This window comes from Mytilus trossulus, chromosome 9 (assembly GCF_036588685.1).
Source record: "Mytilus trossulus isolate FHL-02 chromosome 9, PNRI_Mtr1.1.1.hap1, whole genome shotgun sequence".
Classification (NCBI taxonomy): Eukaryota; Metazoa; Mollusca; class Bivalvia; order Mytilida; family Mytilidae; genus Mytilus; species Mytilus trossulus.
The window spans coordinates 6,993,818-7,018,885 of record NC_086381.1 but is presented as its reverse complement, the minus strand read 5'-3'; the positions used below and the strand labels follow the sequence as shown (position 1 = coordinate 7,018,885).

At 32.6% G+C, this 25,068-nt stretch overlaps 1 protein-coding gene across 1 annotated transcript; it reads right to left on the bottom strand.

Moving 5' to 3' along the window:
* Positions 1-821: 821 nt before the first annotated feature.
* Positions 822-2,624, bottom strand: LOC134683536 (short-chain collagen C4-like). Its single transcript, XM_063542847.1, has 4 exons — positions 2,447-2,624; positions 2,066-2,128; positions 1,515-1,751; positions 822-1,066 (listed from the first exon to the last, which is right to left on the bottom strand). Exons 1-4 carry the CDS (start codon positions 2,622-2,624, stop codon positions 828-830), a joined length of 717 nt encoding a protein of 238 aa, XP_063398917.1. The 3' UTR covers positions 822-827.
* Between the last annotated feature and the right edge of the window lie 22,444 nt (positions 2,625-25,068).

Sequence of the window (25,068 nt, the reverse complement as noted above, 5' to 3'; positions counted from 1 at the left end):
GTTCATACTGTCAAGACACTTGTCAAGAAAAATCAAGAACCTTATAAGACAAATTTCTACAAAGTCAAGAATTTTTAAAAATTATTCAAACAAAGTAAGAATGTCGAGTACAAATTCATGCAAATTCAAACAAATACTTGTCTTTTCAGACTTTTTGACTTCTGTAGTGTTACTTGATACAATTCGTCTATATGAAAGCTCATTGAATACATGTTACTTCTTCATTGACTGATGACTCCAACTGACAAGTATAGATACCATTCGAACATGAAATATAGTGATTTTCGCTGTCACAACTGTTTATCGATTTTAAGTGATATTCACTGTCTATCCTAATATATTACCGTAAGCATCAACGTATCTAAATAATTATCTGTAATTTATTTCAAATTTTAAAATCAATGATTGGGTGCATGGGGTAAGTACACACTTCATCGTACATTAATTATTTGGTTGAATGATAAAATGCCTAAAAGCCGAATATTTGAAAGCCAACCATCCATAATCATTGAACCTGCAATGGTGTGATCTATAAAAGGTCAATAACAACTAATCCTTTTATTTTCGTAAAGAAAAACAGAACGTGTCAGCCTCGTTCAATGGCTAATTAGAAACAAGAAAATATGTAATAAATGTCAATGCGATAAGTCTTCGAAAAGACCTACAAAATAATGCTAAAATTTATAACTACAGGTCACCGTACGACCTTCAACAATAAACCGCATATCAAGCTTAAGCTGTCATTAGTTCATCTGTCGTGATTTACCTAAATAAACTAAGACTAAGGCATTTTTCAGCAAAAGACAAATGTTTATTTCAGAATTGTTTTACTTTGTACAAACGACACAAAGAACATCTGCTTCATTGGTATACGGAGGACATCTTAAAGTTCCACATTTAGTTCGAAGAGGATAAAATAAAGCTCCATTTCCACTTCCATTCTTCTTATCCAATGGTTCTGCATGTTTGTCAACACAGGCAAAGTCCTTTTTAAAATGACTTTTATGATCGCTCATCAAATAACCATTATATTCTGAGTTCCACCCTTTATAGCAAGTCTGTCTACCTAAAATATTTTGGATTGAACAAAAACGATACATAGTAGCATCATGTGATATCTATGATTAAACACTACTATCAAATTTATGCCAAGTTATTTTATTTAGATGTTCAATGGTGAATTAATTTGTTTTTCGATATATTACCTTACCTAAGAATAAAGAAAGAATAAGATTTCGAAACGTTTAATCATTTAACAATAGGCGAAAACAAGGTCATCGTCATTAATGGCATTGTTACTTATGTAAGCGGGTTGAATAATCGGCATGATATTTAAGTTAGTTGCAAGTTTATGTCAAAACATAACTTTGAGTTAGAAAACAAAAATGAATTTGTTCTTAAATTTAACACGAAGTATTTGTATTGTGCCTTGAATATGATATCCGTACTATCAAAGTATCTGCAATTGCATTTAGAAATGATCTGCATTTCGGATATTGTTTTACTTATTTTACCTGGAATCATCATGACAGCTGATCTTCGTTTCTGATAACACACAGCACATGGTATTTCCTTGTCGCCCATACTTTCTGACCATCCTGATGGTTTAGTTTTTGAATCAAGTTTATATTCACCCCCATGTACCTGATCATTGTCATATGATTGATGATGTCCGTTCTCTGGATCATTAGGGAGACATAAATAGTTGACACCACCTCCTCTATACGAATATTGATTTCCACCGACTTGTCCTGAAAAAAAAACTATGGGTTCAAAATATTAATTGTAAAACATAACTTTAGTGTTAAAAAATATCATTCAAATGAGACAAACATCCTTCAAAACAAATAAGTCGGCTTTTTAAATCACAGAAACGAGTTTGTTCACACGTTCATTATATCAAAATATTTATCATTTTACATTTCTTCAAATAGTATTTATATCCTATTCGGAGGTATAGTTGAAAAAGCAAATATAAAACACTACTGACGATATTTAAAGTTATTTAAATAAGTGTGACACAAACTAAATTAATGAATCTAATACAAATATAAAATTAAACAACCTGTATACACTATGTCAATTCCCTTTGGACAGCTTGGCTTTCCCCAACGTATATAGGTCACTCCTACAGATATAACAAAGCACACAAAATTGAAAGTTATGATAACAAAACTTATAAGCCTGCTTGTTATTTATGGCTACTTTGAAGAGTTTAAATCAATTAGGATAATTAAATTTGTACAGCTAAATACCACTTTAATTATATAAAAAGGTTTTAACATAATATCATATGATGTATATAGTTTTTGGTGACGAATGGGTATATTCAAAACAACTTTATAATCTTAATTAATATAATTTGTTTTCTAATTTACATTTTTGCGTTTCCTTCAACATTTAAATGTTAATAAAATAACATAATCATTGATAACATTAAAACAACCTGTATTGGATGTTTTGCTTTGTTGTGGACATGTTTCTTTCCTTGACGTATGAAGGTAATGCTTCATCATATCTACCAGCGACTGATCTGAGGCTGACAGGTCATAGTCCTTACAGTCATGACTGTACACAACTATTATTACAGTTGCTAGTACAAATTCAACATTAGCTAACAACATATTGATTCTGTAATTCATAAAGAATAAAAATTGTTATCTCACACATTATGGATCCGCGAAATAATCAAAGGTTTAGTTTAGAATAGCTTGAATTTATCATTTATTGATCTCGTTTGTTTAAGATGTGGCATATATTCAATTGGTGTTACCTTTTTGGATGAATGTATGTTGCTTACTGTCTATATTTAAAAAAATCCAACCAAAACAAGCTTGCATTATCTAAATTAAAATACTTCACGATTCTAAAATGCAAAATTGCCATGTATATTATCTCTTTAATGATATTGTATATAAAACAAATGTAGATCAAGGATTAATTTCCATGACTAATTACAGTGGACAGTATTATGCCGAAGTATTTTGTATGCAATTGACCAATTCAATTGAAAGCGATGCAGCTCCTATGAACAACAATATACGCCTGGTATTGTTACTTGGTTAATTTTTTTTCAGTGTAAATGTTGCTTTCTACTTATTATGTAGAGTAAACAGGTTAATACCATACCTTTCTCCTTCTAGTCTGTTTTGAAAGCCCAATATGATCTACAACATTATCACGGCAGCTGGTGCTATATTATATATAATATAGGATAATGAGGGGTTTGCGTGACTAGATATTGACTTTTTATATACAAATATGTAACATTTATATCAGATATCTAGTGGTATACATAATGATAATTAAAACCAACTTACACTATCTTCGTAATATCTCTAATAGAAAGATGATGAGTCTTCACAGTTTGAGTAAAGCATTAAACACTATATCTCTAAACTTTCAAATTGTGACTTGTGAAAAGCTAACATTATATCTGATCCAACATGTAAATATGATTTGAATATTGAGTTTAGGACATGCACCATTTTTTCTTTGATTGTCCTTTCTGTCTAAATGAGAGGACTATTCTGGTAAATGGTCTCAGTTGGCTTCCCGACGGCTACGATTTTGATTAAAACTACTGTCTTACAAAAAGGGTTTGTATCACTGATACGTGACCAATTCATTAATTTTGATCTGATCATTTGATTGCTTATAACGCTTGTTTCAGCATCTATAAAAAAAAATCAGACAAATAAAGAAAATTGTGTAATATTTCTTTAATATCGACTGTTTTCAGTCTTACTTTTGAAAATGTAACTCTGGTTAAATCAAATTGGTTAAATTATTCAAAACATATAATATATCGTTGTAATTATGGAATTCAAGGTTAAACTTGGTAATACAAAGGTCTTTTTATAACTTTAATTTGAGAATGGAAACGGGGAAAGTGTTTTAAAAAATAGATAAAAATCGGGCCAACGAGTAGATAACAGGCAGAAGCAACCAATAGTTTATCAACACTAAGTGAATATATCGCACCAAAACACTGGCTTCAGCTGGCTCCTACACACAAATTGTACAATGGTTCTATTATAGAACATAGACGTTACATCAAACTGCGAAATACATAAACATAAAAATAACGAACCAAACAGTTATCCGAGGGAATTTTCAAACGGAAATTCCTAATCAATTACAAAATCGAGATCTCGAAAAAATACCACAAATGAATAACAACTGTCATATTCCTGTCTTAGTACAGGTTTGTTCTTACATTGTCCTATGTAGAAAATAGTGATTTTAACCTGGTTTTATAGCTAACCAAATTGACTGAAAAAATCTACACACGTAAACATCGCTCCTTCATCTAAATAAAGTATTATCTGAATATCCATGTAACTTTGTTGATTTTTAAGAAAGGTGAAAATCGGTCACAAAGCTTTAAAATACGACAATTAGTTAGCTACAATAGTTTCAAAACAACACTGACCGAATAATTAAACTCTTCGAAATGAATGCGTAAAAAATTTTACGATCGTGCACAGAAGACTTAGTTTATGATAAATGCATGCGTTAATTCAAGAACTTGATTACCTTTTTTTTCAATAGTCATGTGTTTCAAATTTTTTTAAATACTGCCTGGTTTCTCAGATATAAATGAAAAAAACATTCAATGCAAGAAATGTCGTCATATAAATATAAACGAACAATAAACAAAATAACAAAATGTTGTAAAAAATGTTTAAAAGAAAACATATCGGTTTTACTACGTTTCCAAAAGGTTTCTGGACCCACCAATATAAACGAACACACAAATATCATACAGGTTGGTTTTTCTCTTCTTTTTTTTTTAAATATGGCGCTCTTGTTAAACCTTGAAATATAGCTGCCATTTCGTAAAATAAAATAACAAATATTTTATTTATGCAGGTATGGAGGAATACCACGCAAAAAAGAAAGGCAAACGAAGATACATGTATTTTTTCTTAGAGAGAGATACATCCTACTTTGAAAAGAACCACTCTGATTTAAACAATATATTATCTGATACTGCATTATCAAGATTTTTGATTTCTTAATTGACAACATATTTGTTTCGTTAATGTATAGATAGCAGCAGTTTAGTCTGTCTCATATCTTGACTTACATCTAGAAATTGACAATGAGGGTCGAAAGAAAACAAAACTTTACGATAAAAGAGATGATTTCAGCTTCCTGGTATTCTCTATCATTTCCTGGATAGAGGTTTGCTTCTCACCAGGAAGCTATTTAACCAACAGTCCCAAAGATGAAGTTAAAATCATCCCTATGTTGACCGTTATGGAATATCCGTTTCACAGATGATATCGGCAATGTAACTTTAATATGTCGTGACCTACCGAAATATACTATTTGCCGGGTTTGTAATAACATGATCAACACGTTCTTAAGCTTATTTTTTGGTTTTCTATATGGTGTCTTGTGAATTATTATGTATATGTTTGTCTTTTGTCTCTTTTAGCCAAGGTGTTGCCAGTTTATGTTCGATCTACGAGTTTGACTGTCCCTCTGGGTATCTTTCGCCTCTCTTTTGTCTTTTATCTACATTCGTGTCGTGTCACTTCATATTTTGTATATTTCATAATGACACTTCATCATAAGTGCTTCATGCCGAATAATTTAATTTGTGAAGAACATGCGGTTGAATACTATACACTGGACGATATGTTTTTTTATCTGATAGCCTCAAAATTTATTTATTTTGTTTTTGTTTCTGTTTTTTTCAAAATTCATCGTCTTTATTACATGTATTATATATGCACTTGACCCGCTGTTTTTTTCTATATAAACAAGCTGACCTATTGATATAATAGTTGGTAAGACGTGAATTTTAAACAACCACCATTTGCTCATTTCGATTATAAAGGAAGGTTATTTGTGTTGGGAATTACAAGATTTCACTTTTTAAAATTCAATTGTCTACCGTTTCGTAAGCGAACAAGAAAAATAGCTATCCTTCGTCTAACGAAATAACAGATCTGTTTAATATCAAGTGCGTAAGTATGATCTCATAAGTTCAGTTATACATTTTATAGTTAAATAAATTAAGTAAGCACCATTCGGCACATTTAATAAGAAAACTGTTTATAGGCGAGTGACATTCAGACCTAAAAAATATTTTTAATGCACCTATCTAACACACAGCTATATTATATATCATTCGAAAGGAACAAATGTGTAGATTCCATATTTCCCGGTCGTAAAAGTGAAATATGGTGCATTTTTTTTTAAAATTGGGGTCAAAGGTCATTCATAAAAAAATTGAAAGAATAACACTTTTGTAGTATTATTGTATTATTTGAAGCAGCTGGTAATATAGATAATTCAAATTTTACTTTACACGATACTTTGATAACGTCTCTCTGATTCTTAGTCGCATATCGTTCATGGTTTTGCGATAATTGACGTCATTTTGACGTTTTCACTCTGCTATATGTAAAACGGTACTTTCTACAAAAAAGGGGTATACAAAATAAAAAAAATATGATGAAATATTTGTAAGTTGGACGAGTAAAAGGGAGAGAAAACAACGCATTAAAGAGAGTAAAAAGTAGACGTCTTTGTCACATCAACACCGACAATAGTCTCCTATTTGTTAACATCCTACAAACCGTGTCAAGATCGGAAATCAAATGATTTCAAATATAAAATGCATTGTTTTGAACTATAGAACTGATGTTAAACACACTTAGTTCAGAGATGTATTTATGGGATGGCACGTGCTTCTTCATAAATCAAATCAGTTCATTGTGACATTGGCATTGACATTTCAGCCATAAAGTTTTCAAACATTGTTTGATTCGTGCTTGTCTGGTTTGTGTCCGGTCCATATCGTTTGAACCGTTGAACCTGGGTTTTCTAAACTAAATATGAATATACATCATATAATAGGAAATGGTCATAAACTAAAATCAGGTCAATGTGATATTGATCCAATCATAATGGAATCCTGCCCGCGACATATATAGCTGCAAAACTAAGGTTTACCAAACTTCAGTTGCAGAAGTCGGTTTCTCAAAAAAACTTAGGACAAGATTAATCGTAAGTAAACGGAACTATTCATGACTTACGACCAGTTTTAGTCGTAAGATTCGTTGTGAAACTGACCCCAGATGCAAATTAAAATGCGGTGATTTACAAACTAAAGTTAGGTAGCACAGTGACCTTTATTTTGACTTTTGGGATTTTATAATTTACAATCACTTTTATTTCGTAACGTAAATTTTGTATTACGACTGCATTTATTTTCACTCACATTTGTGCAGTCAAAAGGTTTGCAGTTAAAAATGTAAGCATTGATTTCTTACCATTAATAAAACTGAGATATATATAGATATTTATTAACTAATATGAATGGTGGAATTTGCAGGATTTAATTCGGCTATACCTACATAGTATAGTTTTATTTGTCATTCTGGAGGAGTTTCTGTCTTTAAAAGAAAAGAAATTGATCTAATTTATTACAAATAATACATTTTTCAGTTTTGTGATTTTTAACGATATCAGACAGTCGAAATTCATATTTTAAAACTGAGCTTGTAAAGCTTTCGCTTTACTGGAATAATTCCCGATACTTTGCTATTACTGAAATAATTCTGTGTAACAGAGGCTTTCAATGATTTCAGTACATGCACAAGCTCCCTAATGCATATATTTTTCCTTCACAAGAACAAATCTATCAAATCCTGCAGAAAGTATGACGTATTAAGACCACTTTTGTCATCCGTACTCATACATGGGAAAACCTACTGCCGGATTTTGTTTGTTATATGACGCCATGTCTTTGTTTGCTAGCTTTCAGAACATGTAAATCTTCTCTAGATTTGGTGGTATGAGTTATAGGAAACAATATATTTACCTCTCAAATAGTTCATTGGACATGACAAGAGAGTATATACAGAACGTCTCGTGCCCCGAGAACGCAATGCATTTTGATGAATGTAAGCATACGGACTGGGGAGAACGATGTGAAGCAACATCATGTGGATGTGACGTTGGAATTTCTATGGCATTGGCTATACGATGTTGGACCGATACGGAAATAAGAAAGTGTATAGGCAACAATCAGATTGCATATGTTGGCGTTAATTTTGATTCACTTATAGTGTCTTTGCATCGGAACTAAACACATTTATTCAAAAAACAGTTGTTGGCATGATACGGGTTATGTTCTTCTCATATATGTTATGATTGTATGATACTAAACCCCTAACGGGAAGGATTGTGCCTGATGTTCATATGATGACATCATAATCTTTCAGTCAGTTGTATTGAAGTCTGGAGCTGGCATGTCAGTTAACTGCTAGAAGTCTGTTGTTATCTATGTATTATTGTCATTTTGTTTATTTTCTTTTATTACATCTTCTGACATCAGACTCAGACTTCTCTTGAACTGAATTTCTCACTAAGGTATAAATCCAGAAGTGCGTGTACGACTAGTAAGGACGAATAAAGAAAACTAACAACGAGTAGAATTTTTCATAACAATGTTTGGGTACCTTTGGCAGACACCTCGATTGGTAATTCGGAAGCAGACGTGTTTTGTAGAATGATGGGATATACGTGAGTATAACAATAATTTCATTGTTATACTGATGCCACATTACCGTACAATTAAGCCGTCTGACGCGGGCAAAATATTAGGATGAATGTTTGATGTATCTATCGAGCATTGCACAAGCTTGATGCTATACCTTAAAATGCCAGGAAATGCTTACCCTTCCGGAGCACCTGATTTCATTCCCAGCTTTTAGTAGAGTTCTTGTTGATTTTTAATTATTATTCATAACTGTTGATGTAAATGTTCTTTGGTTTTGTGAGTCTTTGTTTACCCTTTGGTTTTGATTGTTATTGTCTCAAACAAGCAAGGACCCGTAGTAAGTAGTTATAATTTATGGTACATAAGTGTTGTATCGTTTCAATACAGGATGATTTTACTGAATAGATTTGTCGATTTGAGATCAGACGTTCGCAGATGGAATATACTTTACTAAATCACAATAAAACATATAAAGAAAGAGGCAGAAGATACCAAAGAGACATTGAAAACTCATAATTAGCCATGAAAAGAGAAAGAACGTAGTTTAGTCGTTTTGAATCCACGTGTAATACCAGGCTCGATGCTTATGCAAGTTAAACATTTATTCAATTCAGGTTAAACAGCTTATGAAACCGTCTGTAAATTTGTTGACATGATGAATTCAACCTCATCATTTAGTACTCTAAGTAACATAGCTTCATTATAAGCAAAAATGCTTTTTCAGGAGAATCAATCATGAAATGTTTTCAGCCTACGATATATTGTATCACCTGTAAAAGATATATTAAAAATGTCATGTAATATATAGTTGCAAATTAGAAAAATAATGTTTTTTTTTTTAATATATATCATGTTTATAAACATTAAATGACCGACGCCATAAGCCAAGTTCAACCAATTATTCTATGGGTATGGAGAGGTGACCAACAATTATAACATCCCCCCTATATATGGACAAATGTGGATAGACGACATTACATGTCCTTCGAATGCCAACGATTTACAGGATTGCAGTTTTGAATGGGAAAGTGGGACAATAATGTATCTAGGTACTGTTGGAGTGAAGTGTAAGACACTCATTGAAGGTTTTTATTGATTTTTTCCTACTTTTTATTCATTTTAAGAGTGTTCTTATTGTTAATTATAAATGTTCTTTCTTTGTATCATTTTTGTTTATCCAGTTGAGATGTACGTATTAACGTCAAGTGGGTTCTAAGAGATAAGATTCCTATAAACTCTTTGTCTACTGATACACTGTATTTCCATTTTTCAATTCTCTTCAAAGTATTTATACATTTTCTAAAGTATAAGTACTCATTGCAAAATATGGAAAAACACTTCAAACAAAATGACATCAAAATAAGGCCGTACAGGTGACCTATAGTTGTTCATTCCTGTGTTATTTGATCTCTTGTGGAGAGTTATGCCATTGGCTATCATACCACCTCTTTTTTTATACGATATATGTATATATAGTTCGTCTAAAAATCAGCTCAACAATGTTATATCCGAAATCAAACAAATCCACACAATTTATTTAGTCATAACCAACAGAAAAATACATAATACCTTTTTTACCTCTATTGTCGCAAAACAATACCAACCTGTCTTTTATTTATACAAACTATAGATGGGATATACATGATATACTTCAATGAGGTTTATTCACAACCAACAGACAAAAACAAAAGATTTTTTACTTCCTCTTTTGTAGCGAAACAAGACCAACCTGTCTTATAATGATACAATAGATTGGATATACATGATATACGTCAATGAGATTAAAACCAAACTGCCAAACAAATCTGCAGAAAAACTACAGTATTAGTTTAAACATATTTATTTATAGTGGATTGGGAAACAAGTTTTGCAACTTATATTAATCCCTTTCCACTTTGCGGGTGCGAGTGCTTCCTTGTAGCGGCATTAGCCTACTCTTTTTCGAAATCTACAAGGGTGTCTTTAACGTGCAAGATATATGGCTCTCTCTTAACACGGGTCAGCCATTTATCGTCCCCTCCCCGGACTATCATCGTTTCCTTAAGACCATACTCGCAAATATTGTCAAGGGAGAGCCGGAAATTGAGTTCCTGAAATTTTCATCCCGAACGGGAATCAAACCAGGAACCTTTGTGTAAGTAGTCCGATGCACTAACCACTACACCACGGCTCTCTTAAAAAGCTTCAGTATTCATATTCTTAGTCTATGGTACATCTTTTGTAGTAGACGTTATTGGCTATGCACTATCATTAAATTACTTTGAATACTGACAGATCTGTACTGAGTGTCGTCTTTGTTATCTGTGAGAGTTTGCATTTGTTTTGTATCGATTTGATATGTGAATTTCTTTTCAATTGATCTATGTACGGATTTTTACTAGTATCTTACAAATCGTGACGTGTTGTCGCGAACGGCTTACAAGCAGTATATGATACTCACGGATTGTTCCGATTATTCACGGATGAATATGAAATCAGTGAACAATTGTAAGGACATTGTTGACATGTAGATATTTTGCATTTCCTTTTATATCCATAAGAGTATCTGTGAGTTTTTGCAAATTGTGTCGAATCCTTAATGTATACCACAGATGTTTGTGATCAACTCAACAACGAGTTGGCGGTTCGTCAGCCAAACTGATAGTGTCTGTAAAATTATTGAAGGGATGACTTAATTTCATATGTTGGTCTTGTAGCTTCTTTGTAAGAAGCAAACCTCTATCTTTGAAGCAGCAATTTATAAACGATGATTTGTATGAGAAGTTTTTATATATTTTTGCAGGATAAATGCATCAATTGATGTACATTTCAGTGAATCAAAAAGTAAAGTAACAAAACACACCAAAATACTAGGTAAGTTGAAAATAGAAAGTTCCATTTCAAATGATAACATCAAAACCTCAAACTCATTGTAATGGATGGAAAACAGCAGTCATATTCCTTACTTGGTATACACGATTTAATCTGGCGTATTAGCTAGCTTGTTTTTAACTTCATACCCAAATATATCTAGTCTTGTCGTTTATCAAACTCCGTACAGTGATCGTTTCCGTTCCAGAACTATTTTCAATTACTCCATTAGTGTAGAGTAGTATGCGGACCCGTATACGGATCGGAGCTGGAACTACCGGGGAGTTTGGTCGTTAATAATGGATTAAGTTCTATGCCATTCAGAGTTGAGAGATTTGTTCGACAAGGGTGTTCCTTGTCTCCTTTTTTTAACGCTGTTAAACTGGTTGCAATAAGTATTCGTAAGAACAATCAGATATCTTGAATGAAAATCGGGGATACTGAAAAATTTCACGGTTGGCTGATGATACCACTTCTATTTTGCGCGAACATTGTATTTTGAAAAGTGTTCAGGGTTAAAAGTCATCATTTTCTCAAAAACCGGAGCAACATGGATTGGAAGAAATAAATCAAACACAGGAGGTTCCTGTATCAAGATCTTATGTTATTAAAACACAACGTGACATTAATGTTCTCTATGGAATGGTAGTACAGAGGTACCAGGATTATAATTTAGTACGCCAGACGCACGTTTCGTCTTCATAAGACTCATCAGTGACGCTCATATCAAAATATGTATAAAAACAAACTAGTACACAGTTGAAAAGCATTGAGGATCTCAAATTCCGATAAGTTGTGCCAAAAACGGCTAAGGTAATCTATGCCTGGGATGGGTTTTTCGAAAACATCGTCGTTTTGAAAACAGGAAATTAAAAAAAAAATACCACGTTGTTGATATTCATGTCAACAGCGAAGTGTTGACTACTTGGCTTGTGATACGAAACATGCTTATTTTGTAATTGGGAAATATCAAGTTCTTTTTTTAAGATAAAGATGACAAGATGGAAAACCTGTATTTGAAAGAATTACACAAACTATTAGATATAATAATAATGTACTGATTACATATACTTGTTGATGAATTTTAGTGAATGACTGGTATTGGTTGAAAATTTAATAGACAGAGATAGTCACTAATATATGTGTAGTTCCGTTTCAGACAGGGTATACAATGTGACATTCACGGGTTAAATAATAAAAGATATTAGTGCCAATGAGACAAGTAAGAGTAACATTTTATGAAAGTATACCATTATAGGTAATGGTAAAGTCTTCAACGCAGAACGTTTAACGGGCATTGTGAACAATGTCAGCAGGGAAGTATAGACATAATATAGAACATCACGATGTATACGATGTGAACGATGTAAATACAATGGTAAAGACTTGTTTCACAACATCAGCCTAATGTTAACGATGTAAATATGATATGTCAACTTCAACATGTAAACCATGAACACGATGTGAACAAAGAGGAATAGACTTTATATACAACTAAACACGATGTGGAAACGGGATTGTCAACATCACGATGTATAAGATGTCAATGGTAGTAACACAAGTATAGACTTGGTTCATTTATACACCATTCGTATTGTGATTACGATGTACACAATGTCGAACCGATTTTGTCAACATCACGATGAATACGATGAGGACAATGTAAACACAAATGTATAGACTCGATATAGAATATACAAACAGTGTTGACTCGATATTAACACTAAGATGTAAACGATGTTAACGATGTAAACAAAAAAGTACACACGAAACTATCGACAAAAGCATTCCCTTAAAATTGATGGTTGAAGGTAGTCATTCCTACATTTCATTGAAATTAAACATTTCTGGGTCATAAAAATATATATCTTTGATATTTTAAAGCACCATTACTTTTTTATTTCGGATTTCGATTTTGGTGGATTCGAGCGTCCGGCGTAAATACTAAATTTAGTCCTGGTATCTTTGATGAGTTTATTTACATGATTACTAAAAGTTGTCTACAGTTACAAAAGAGGTGAACATTTGATTTGGTTAACTTACAGTGATGTATTTTTATACGCAATGAAATGTAATGTGAAATTGTGTCAATAGCACTGGACAGAATAAAACGTTACTTATGCCAAAATTTGTTTAATTTAAAAAAAAATATATTCTGCATAGTTTGCAAAGTGCAATTTGATCAAAGACTAATACGGGATAAGTAATGCCTTTTAAATACTCTCACAATTAGGGTGAATGGCTTATTTTTGTTGTGGGGATAATAAATACCCTGACACGTTCGTTCTGTGTTTTTGTTACTTGCTTTTCTGCTTGTATCAATCTGATTAGTGATGTCTTTTTCAACTAATTTTTATTGTTTGTTCATATGTTACACCACTGTTCCAGAGCAACATTAAAACATGCTTAATCCCGCCAATTCTGTGCATGTATGTCCCTGTCCTAAGTCAGGAACATGTATATATTTCAATGTTTATTTTTTTACTGTATATCATAATTGTTTTTTCGGTGATTGGTTTTGTCATAAATTATGATGTCAATTTTCTCGTTAGAACTGAGCACTTCTGATTAATGTATAGGTTACCATGCGGTATACGTTTTGCTCTGTATGGAAAGCCGTACGGTGACCAATAGATTTTAACTTCTATGTCATTTGGTCTCTGGTGAAACATTGTCTCAATGGCAATCATCCCAATATTCTTGTTTTTATACTGAATATTTTATATACATATTACATGTATGTATAAATAAATCAATATCTAGTCACGCAAATAACTCATCATTCGTTTGCAAAAGATAACGTAAATATGTTAATAAAACGACCGCTTTGTTACGTTGGCTAGCTAGATATATTGTTCTGCCATTTCAAAACGGACCAGAAGGAAAGGTATGTTAAATCTGTTATAGTACCTTTAGTTTAATGTGGTAAAAATATCTACTTTCATAATTAAATCTCAGAAACGATATCATACCATACGGTGTAAAAGGCAGAAATAGCACCGATTTACACAACAATCTTCAGTAAATCACAAGTAGGAATCAAGGAAAAATACATATGTATGTTGATTTTAGCATTCAAATTATTTAGAAAAGTTAATAATTGATCAATATTTTTTCAATGATAATATTGAACATGCGAATACTTGACTGTTCTGTCGTAACGGTTGTGTATTGTCAGATATCTTTATTGTGTTAATACAGGAGATTTTTTTTAATTTCAAAACAAAAGCAATAGTTTGTCAAAATGTTCGTTCTTAAAAAGCCAATATTTCAAACCTCAAATTTCATCAAATACACCTATTCATTGCAAATAAACACTACACTTTTGCTACACTCAACAACTCTATACAGAGAATGATGTAAGATTTTAAACCATTCTATATTTATATTATAGGCAGAATCAATATGTTTTTTGCTAAATTGACAATTGTGCTAGCAACTGTTATTCTGGTTGTGTACAGCCATGATTGTAAGGACTATGACCTCTCAGCCTCAGATCAGTCGCTGGTAGATATGATGAAACATTACTTACACACGTTAAGAAAGGGCGAATGTTCAACGCAAAACAAAACACTCAATACAGGTTTGTAATGATTTAAATTGTGGAATTTCGGTCTATTGTGGAGAGTTGTCTCATTGGCAATCATACCACATCATCTTTTTAAATGTATCTGTTTAATGTTATCAAAAGAGTGGACGACAACTTACAAATGTAAATAATGTAATGACAAGTTAACTATATCGATTTTGTTTAATTAAACATGCTTTGAGTTACAAAAATTGCATTATGTTTTAATCAAGTGTGATGATAAGGAATGTACATGTATATATCATGTACAACTATGTTGAATTTATAACTAGGGTGTTTATTTGACTGGTTGATAAATATGTGGTGCCATATGTAATTTTTTTTGTCAGTTTGTTTTCGATCTATGAGTTTAAATGTTTCTGGTATCTTTTGCCCCTCTTTTTTATCATCCTAATTTTAGATTTCGATATTTCCTTTCAAAGGGGCAAGATATCAACAGGAATACTTTTACCTTTTCTTTTGTATTTATCTTTAGGAGTAACCTATATACGATGGGGAAAGAAAAGTTGTCCAAAAGGAGTTGATCTAGTTTATACAGGTAATATAAATAGTAATTTTGTTAACTGAAAAATCTTCAGTGGAACTATCGATTTGTTCGTTCGCTCATTCATGTACACGAATCGATATACTTTTCGACAAATTAATAAAGAAAGTCAATACCACTAAATTTAAGTTTGTATCAACACTTTTCTTTAATTGAACCATCCTATCGTTGATAGATAGTTATCCCATTGAAATGATACCATATCTTTGCTGAATTAAAATTTTCTTGGTTATATGTAATAATGTTTGAACACATTTTTCCTGTTCAGGTCAAGTCGGTGGAACTTACTATTCATATAGGGGAGGTGGTGTCAATTATTTATGTCTGCCTAATGATCCGGAAAATGGACAGCATCAATCATATGACAATGACCAGATACATGGAGGTGAATACCAACTTACTTCAACAATGAAGCCACCAGGATGGTCAGAGAGTATGGACAACTAGGAGGTTCCTTGTTCTGTGTGTTACCAAAAACAAAAAAGCAGCTGTTTTGATGATACCAGGTATATGAATTAATACGATGATCATGATTCAAAATGTTTAGGACTTTTTTGATATTTAATCAATTTAATGTGTACTGCTGAAATCAAACCAGAAATGTCATTACAATTTTTGTAGACTGCCTTGAATGTTATCTGAATTACAAATCAGTGAATACAAACACGGATAGTGCCTTAGTAAAACAGCAATAACTGTTTATTTGATTTCGAAATTAAAGCTGTTTATCATATATACATTGATATAACATAACTTAAATATACTTATAGACTATCTATTTAAAGTATGCTTTAAGTAATTTTTGTTCATCAAATTCACCGAAATAATGGCATTCAGACATTGTCAACAACTTCGCTAGAAAACATAGCAAAACGTTAATTAATTGGCATATAGATGTAGAAAATTGTAAAGTTTATATTTGCAACAAAACTAAAAACAGAAAGCAAGTGAATAGTTCAAAAAGATATATTACTTCAAATGCTTCGATCATTTGTTACATATCATACAAATATCAAATAATAATAGCATTTGGTTAAAATGTTTAACGAATAAGACGCAATAAAAAACATAAATCCCTAAAGTCATAACCTTAAAATGCATTTTACTCTCACCGGATCTACAATTTCCAGTTTTTCATAATATGTTCAATCATAATTAAGGTCGGAAGACTTGCTATAAAGGATGGAACTCTGAATATAATGGTTATCTGATGAGTGGTCATAACGGACATTACAAAAGAGATTACGCCTGTGTAGACAAGAATGCAGAACCATTAGACGATAAGAATGGAGAGGAAAGTGGAGCTTTGTTTTATCCTTTACGAACCAAATGTGGCAGTTTAAGATGTCCACCGTATACCAATGAATCAGATGTTCTTTGTGTTGTTTGTACAAAGGGATTATGTAATAAATAAATATACAAAACTTCCATTTGCTTTTCATTTAAAAAGCCTTATTCGAAAATTTAATCTATAAGGATAGATGTTTATACTATTTATCATTAATACAAACTACTCAACAATATGATATGCGAAGTCACTTTGTGCGTTGAAATGGCTTCGGTAAATTCGGCTATGTAATTGTCCAGCTTGTAATTAGGTTTTTTATGTTATGTATCCGTTTATGTTATGTAGTTAGTCTCCACTTCGGTTTAATAAAATTTACTGTTTGCAAAAGTATTAATTATTCTGAATAATAAGGATGTCTTTATCCCAGGCATAAAACCCTAGACGTATTGCCTACAACTATTCGGAACATTTGATACCCCTTTTGATACCCCTTTCAAAACTTCATTCTTTGTTCAATTTATGTTTGGAATCCACTGTTACAAACCTTCATTCAAACCAATACAAACTACAAGCTATAATTTCGGATATTGCTAGTCACAGACTTTACAAACCAGTTCGCATTGGAAGAGATGAAAAAGAGAAAAGATCTTTTCTAAATCGTTCCTTTGCCAACAAAGGTCTCGATGGCGTCAACCTAGGCAATATCCTTCATCATAAACTAGTTCAATCGAAAATACCTCCTTATTTCAAAGACCAGTCTGTACCAATAATTTCTTATACCTATACCAAACCTATTGCAACTAAAATTTTCAATTACAAACGCGTTTTGCAGGATCTCGATATTGACGACTTCAAGTCTAAACCTCCTGATTGCACTTATGCTAGTTCACATATAATCCTGCTGGCCACGTTATTACCGGTGACCTTAACATTGTTAATAACACTTCTCTACGAAACGTGTTATCGAAAGGTCCGAAATATCGTGAGCCTAAATCCATCAATTGGAAATACAACTTTAAAATTTTGATGGATTAAGTCGAGGATTATGCCAGGCAATGGGCTAAGCGCGAGAAGGAAGACGTAGACACTCTATCCGAATGGATTAAGGCAGTAAGGTCGTAAATACAAATCAGAATTAAGAAACTGAATGGGTCCATCAATGCCCATGCTGGGTCAATCTTCAAAGATCCAAATGTTGCTAAACACCTATCTGACCTCCATGATAAATGTGTTGTTGTCCCCGCAGACAAAGCCCCAAATACCATCGTTTTTGTTTGTAAAATTCATTACATTAATTGCTTGATAAACGAATTAGGTATAGACAATTCACTTGGAAACCAAACATATACCCTCACGACACTTACCAAAGAGGAAATCCTGGATAATCATAGGTCTGTTCTTTGTGTTCCTTTGGTATTTCAACCAAAGATGAAGAACTGGATCTTCCATCACTGTATTGGATACCTAAACTACATAAGTGTCCTTACAAGCAACGGTATATTGCTGGGTCTTCCAAGTGCTCCACGAAACCCTTTCTAAATTATTAACATCCATTACATCAGCAATCAAAGACGGGCTTCAAAGTTATTGTGAAACTGCCTATTCTAGAGGTGGCGTGAATCAGATGTGGATACTTAAAAATTCCTTAAAAGATCTTTTAGAGTACATACAATCTAACTCTCTTTCATCTTGAAACAGTATTAAAACATTTGACTTTTCTACTCTTTACACAAGTATTGCACATTCCAAACTAAAAGACAAATTAAAAGAGTTGGTATTACTTTGCTTCATAAAAAAGAATGGCCAACGTAGATACAAGTATCTTGTCTTAGGGAGGGATAAATCATACTTTGTAAAGAATCATACTGATTCCAACAAAAAATTCTCTGAAACCGATATTATCAAGATGCTTGATTTCTTGATTGACAACATATTTGTTACGTTCGGAGGACGTGTTTTTCAAAAGACTGTCGGCATCCCAATGGGAACAAACTGTGCCCCTCTACTTGCTGACTTGTTTCTTTATTATTATGAGGCTGACTTCATGCAGGAACTTTTTAGGAAGAAAGATAAGAAGTTAGCAATATCCTTTAACTCTACTTTCCGGTATATAGATGACGTTCTTTCACTAAACAATTCAAAATTTGGTGACTATGAGAATTGCATCTATCCCATCGAATTGGAGATAAAGGATACTACAGATACAGTTAAGTCGGCTTCATATCTTGACTTACATCTAGAAATTGACAATGAGAGTCGGTTGAAGACAAAACTTTACGACAAAAGAGATGATTTCAGCTTTCCAATTGTGAACTTTCCATTTTTTAGTAGCAACATTCCAACAGCACCTGCATACGGGGTATATATCTCCCAGTTGATACGATATTCCCGTGCTTGCATTTCCGATCATATTTTGTTGATAGAGGGTTACTGCTCACAAGGAAGCTATTAAACCAAGAGTTCCAAATGGTGAAGTTGAAATCATCCCTTCGTAAATTTTACGGACGCCATCACGAGTTGGTTGACCGTTATGGAATAACCGTTTCACAAATGATATCGGATATGTTCCTTACGTCGTAACTACAATCCCCTTACCTTTCATGAATTTGACCTACCGAATTAGACTATTTACCGGATTTGTAATCACATAAGCAACACGACAGGTGCCGCATGTGGAGCAGGATCTGCTTACCCTTCTGGAGCACCTGAGATCACCCCTAGTTTTTGGTGGGGTTCGTGTTGTTTATTCTTTAGTTTTCTATGTTGTGTCATGTGTACTATTGTTTTCTGTTTGTCTTTTTCATTTTTAGCCATGGCGTTGTCATTTTGTTTTAGATTTACGAGTTTAACTGTCCCTTTGGTATCTTTCGTCCCTCTTCTTTTATTCCTCAGAGCTCTTCAACTTTGTACTTATTTTAGCTTAATTTTTCTTCTAAGCGTCACTGGTTAGTCTTATGGGAAAGACACGAACCTCTGGCGTATCTGTTACGTCAATGTAGTTTTGTGGGCTTTTTTACGGGAACAGCAAGTTATTGCCTTTACCTTCGACTCAAATAATTGCTTATTGTCCTACTGGAATAGAAATATGTCACGGGGGCTTGAAGTTATACTGATTCTACCACGGGTTTGTTCTATGAGCCGATATTTTTTCCCTTACTATCGCTCGTTGCAAAATATTTGACATAAAGGGCTTATATAATTTTATGGTAAAATAAGTATTTACTCAAGCCCAAATGAACTATTTCTTATTCATTTATCCTTATTAAAAAAAAAGAGAATCAAACCAAAACACCTGCATAGTCACTTTTGTAAGTGTTAATACACAGTTTTTTGTATAACCGAACCCTGAGTACCGGTGGGGGAAGACTCATCGGTTGCGTTTGACTGGTTACTTGTCTTTCGTCGGGTTGTTGTCTCTTTTACAATTTTCGTTTTGAATTTAATTCTGGAAAAATAATTATAGTAGATACCTCGAACTAAATAAGAACGATGGCTACGATATGAATGAGGACTGCCTTTCCTATTGAAGATTGGATTAACAATTGCAAGTTTCGAAAACAACTGAGCTTGTTTGACGGAAAAAAGAGTTTATGTATGTTACACTTTGTTAATATATCTTAATTTTCTATGCTTATCATACAAAACGTTTGAAATAATCGTGTCAGTTGTAAAACTCGTTACTAGTGTTTATTAGCTATTACCAATGTTATTTTAACTGATCGGGTGGATCATACTTTTAATTTTGATAATGATAGTCTATTTGAAGATGTGTGTGATGAGGATGATTGTCGTTATAAATATTATTGAATTTTTATCACCTTTCAATGTCACCAAAACGAATTAACAAAAAGCTGAATTCAAAATATTGGACGAATAACTGGACACTGCGTTGATATGTTTATCTCAAAACACCTGTGTATATATGGACTGGTCTTAAATAAACGAACCGGTTAAATCCCGCCCAGTTAAGTGAAATAAACAAGTAATATTAGATTAAATTACAGTAAATGTTCTTTATAACTGTAAAGGGGTGTTTAAGAATTATCTATATAAATCATGAAGATTTATATTCATGCATCTGCAATGGGCGATTCAACACTGGTTTTTTGCATCGACAAATGGAGTGAATCTTTACTCATGTAGCCAAAAACAAAAATAAAAACAAAAGTTGTATTTAATATGTCTGAACTCCAATATAAGTTAACACAATTATTACGTATTGTTCAGTATAGATATTCATATAGAATAACTTAAAAATCCTAGAACATGTCTCAAATTGAATTATCTCATGTTACTTGCAAATTTCGGTGCTAGTTTTATATCGTCAGCTCTACTGTTTGGTTGATTTTCTTTTGGTTATATCATCTTTCAAAGTATTATTTGAATTCCAGGTGTCAAATATTGGAATCTTGAGTAACACTGAAAATATTCGTTGTGTAAATGCCGATTGGGATTGTATGGTGACATGTCCTCGCTCAATTCTACGTGATGGAGAGTTGTCTGATTTGTAATAAAGGCAACAGTATTATACCGCTGTTCGAAACTCATAAATCCATGGACAAAAAACAAAATCGGGGTAACGAACTAAAACCGAGGGAAACGCATTAAATATGAGAGGAGAACAACACACAACACTGAAATGTAACACACACAGAAACGGACCTATAGCATCAGACAAAATCCCACAAGGATAACAAATATAACATCAAAACCAAATACATGAATTTGAGATAGACAAGTACCGTGACACGTCTTATCGCAATGTGAATTTACACTCCAAAATAAGTAGTCATATTCCATTTCGTATGTTTGAATAGCTTTGCTTTTTAGTTTGCATTTTTACATGCTCATTTGAATTTTTGATTATCTGGTTCAAACTTTGATTGGATTATGTAAATAATGTAGGCTTGAGATCACTTTATGATGGGAACATTTATTCTGTGACGGTATATATTATCTGTTATATTTGATCATATGTCAATGATGTTATACTTTCGTTTGCTAGTTCGAGCTTTTGCATTTTCTCGCAGTTCAATTTTCTCTTGTTATTTCTAATGGTTGTGTTGTCCATGCCAACTTACTTCAACAATGAAGCCACCAGGATGGTCAGAGAGTATGGACAACAAAGAGGTGCCTTGTTCTGTGTGTTACCAAAAACAAAAATCAGCTGTTTTGATGTTTTGTCTACTGCTTAATCAAACCAGAACTTTTTAAGTTAATAACTGTAAAGGGGTTTTTAAGAATATTCGCAAAACTTATTCAGGAAGTAATCGCAACATTCAGGTCGGACCAAATGCATTTTACAGTTATTTTGATCTTTAATTGGTGCATATAATTTAAGGTCCAGTATTTGCAATAACGGATAATAAGTTTGTTGTGTTCGCCAGTCATTTTTTTATATATCGAAGACGTTTTTAATTTAACTGTTCCTTTCTATTTTTATTTTTTTTCTCCACACTTCGGATTTTCTGGTAAAAACAATCTTGGAAGTACCGTGTTGTTGTTTTTGACAAGTTTATACCTGGAAGTTTGTTTGTACCTGACAGTGCTTGAAATGTTTACAATTTAAAAATATTAGAATCGTTTTGTTTTTCATATCTTTCCAAATTAAACCGTCAACTCAAATATATGACGTTATACCTCTGAATTATGAGATTGACGATTCTAATGAGCATTAGTTTGTTCTTTTAAATGTGTTTAAGATATGAGTATGAAGCGTAAAATTTCATTTTATATTGTATCTTATTTTATGGAGTGAATAACAATATCATATCTCCTTAGTACTGATATATTTATATCATGTAGACACAAGTCGTAAAATCAAGATTGTCACACTTTAATCTGTAACAAATGAATCATATTCTTAAATAAGTTTCAAAGTTAAGATGATAATATCATGTACAAATTCGATAATCATGCAAACATATATTTCCATGGAAACCTGGAGTGTTTCCATTCTCATTTTTTTTAAATCCACAAGTATATTTACCACAACATAACTATGCGTTAGTAGTTGATATTTTCCTACATAAACAACGAAAGGAAAGTATCACAATTTGCTACCTAATATTATTATGATTATGTTAGGACCTTTTCAAATATTTCAAATATTTGTAAAAAGTTAAGTAACAAAAAAAAGAAATTCCAATTAGATTTAAAAAAAAAAAAGAATGTCCCTAATCAAATGTTAAATCAAAATCCTCAAAACACCAAACGAATGGATACCAACTGTCATATATCTGACTTGGTACGTCATTTTCTAATTTGGAAAATGTTGGATTAAATCTGGTTTTGAAAGCTAGCTAAACCTCTCACGTCAAATTCCAACCGAATTAAGCAAGCCCTTGTTGATGCTCAAACTAAAGGACTGGGCTACATTCAAACATCAGCAATATCAGTAAAATACAGCAATGACTTACATTTTGTTATATGTGTTGCGTAGTTCGATAAGAAATTTGATCTAATATAAAAAGAAAATTATAAAGCAACCTTTTCAAATGGTTTTCATTGAATGCAAGGCAGTCATTAGAGCTCTGCAAAGACTTTATCCACCATTATAACAGCTACTAGTTTACTAGTTCGGTTTGGTTAAATCGATTTAAATATGAAAGGTTAATTTTGTATTTGAAGTTGCCAGAGCTAAATAAACACACCATAGTGATAGGCAATCTTCCAAATGATTTTCCGCCATACGATCATTTGCTCTTCCGTATATCAAGAATTGAACAAGTTATACTGTGATAATAGTATCTAGACTTCCCTTTCATAACATAGGACGATGAAAAGAGATATTTTGAAAACCAAAAATAAAACATTATACAATGTAGGAAGCTGATAGCTCAAATGTTTAGGAAAATATTTTTAATGATAGAGATTAAGAGACATTTAAGGTAAATTATAACACATTATCTTGATAGTCAGTGTTACGTTTTCTAGTTTATAAAGATTTGTACTATACCATTACACACATACATGAATATCAATAATAATGTCATTTCTATAAATTTCCTGTTCAACAAACGCGCGTCTGGCGTACTAAATTACAATCCTGGTACCTATCGTATCGTCCCTGAGGGTATCACCAGCCTAGTAGTCAACACTTCGGTATTGATATGAATATCAATAATGTGGTCATTTTTATAAATTTCCAGTTGACAAAACTTTGGATTTTCCGAAAAACTAAGGATTTTCTTATCCCAGGCAAAGTATACCGTAGCCGTATTTGGCACAACTTTTTGAAATTGTAGATCCTCAATGCTCTTCAGCTTTGAACTTTTTTGGTTTTATAAATATTTTGATATGAACGTCACTGATGAGTCTTAGGTAGATGAAACGCGCGTAAGGCGTACTAAAGTATAATGCTGGTACCTTTGATAACTATTTACACCACTAGGTCGTTGCCACTGCTGGTGGACGTTTCGTCATCATCAGTATCACCAGCTCAGTAGTCAACACTTCGGTGTTGACATGAATATCAATAATGTGGTCAATTTTATGAATTTCCCGTTTACAAAACTTTGGATTTTTCGAAAAACTAAGGATTTCTTATCCCAGACATAGATTACCTTATCCGCATTTGGCACAATTTTTTGGAATTTTGGATCCTCAAATGCTCTTCAACTTTGTACTTGTTTGGCTTCATAAATGTTTTGATATGAGCGTCAGTGATAAGTCTTATGTACACGAAACGCGCGTCTGGCGTACTTAATTCAAATCCTGGCACCTTTGATAACTATATGTATCTCTTCTGGAGTTACTTTGATGTACTATCGTTTTATATTTTTGTACCCATTCAAACTGTTTTTAACGTTAGTACATGAATTAAGGTGTCTTAATTTTAAATATTTGTCCGACAAAATTTCACACCAATCAATCAACCAAACCACCAGAGACCAGAGTTTGGATTGTAAGCCATTAAAGCTCACCAGACTGCATTCAGTAATTGCCGAAACAAAACCACTTTATAGGCTATAAAAGGTTCGAGGAGGAAAAAAATGGGAAAGACCTATCCCATACCTCGCCTATGTACGCAACACGACAAGAACGGAAAATTAGGTTATCTATTTTCTGCCAAATTTTAGAATGAGTACGAACAGACGATCTGCAATTAGAGTGTCTATATATGTCTGTGCCGTTTTCAAATTACGAAACCAAAATTCTTACAAAACTAAAGTGAGCTATAAAATTTTAAAGAATTTTTTGTAGAAATACTATACTTCTTTTGGACTGATGATCGGACGTGCTCCTAGGGCATGCGCGTATCAATATTAGCG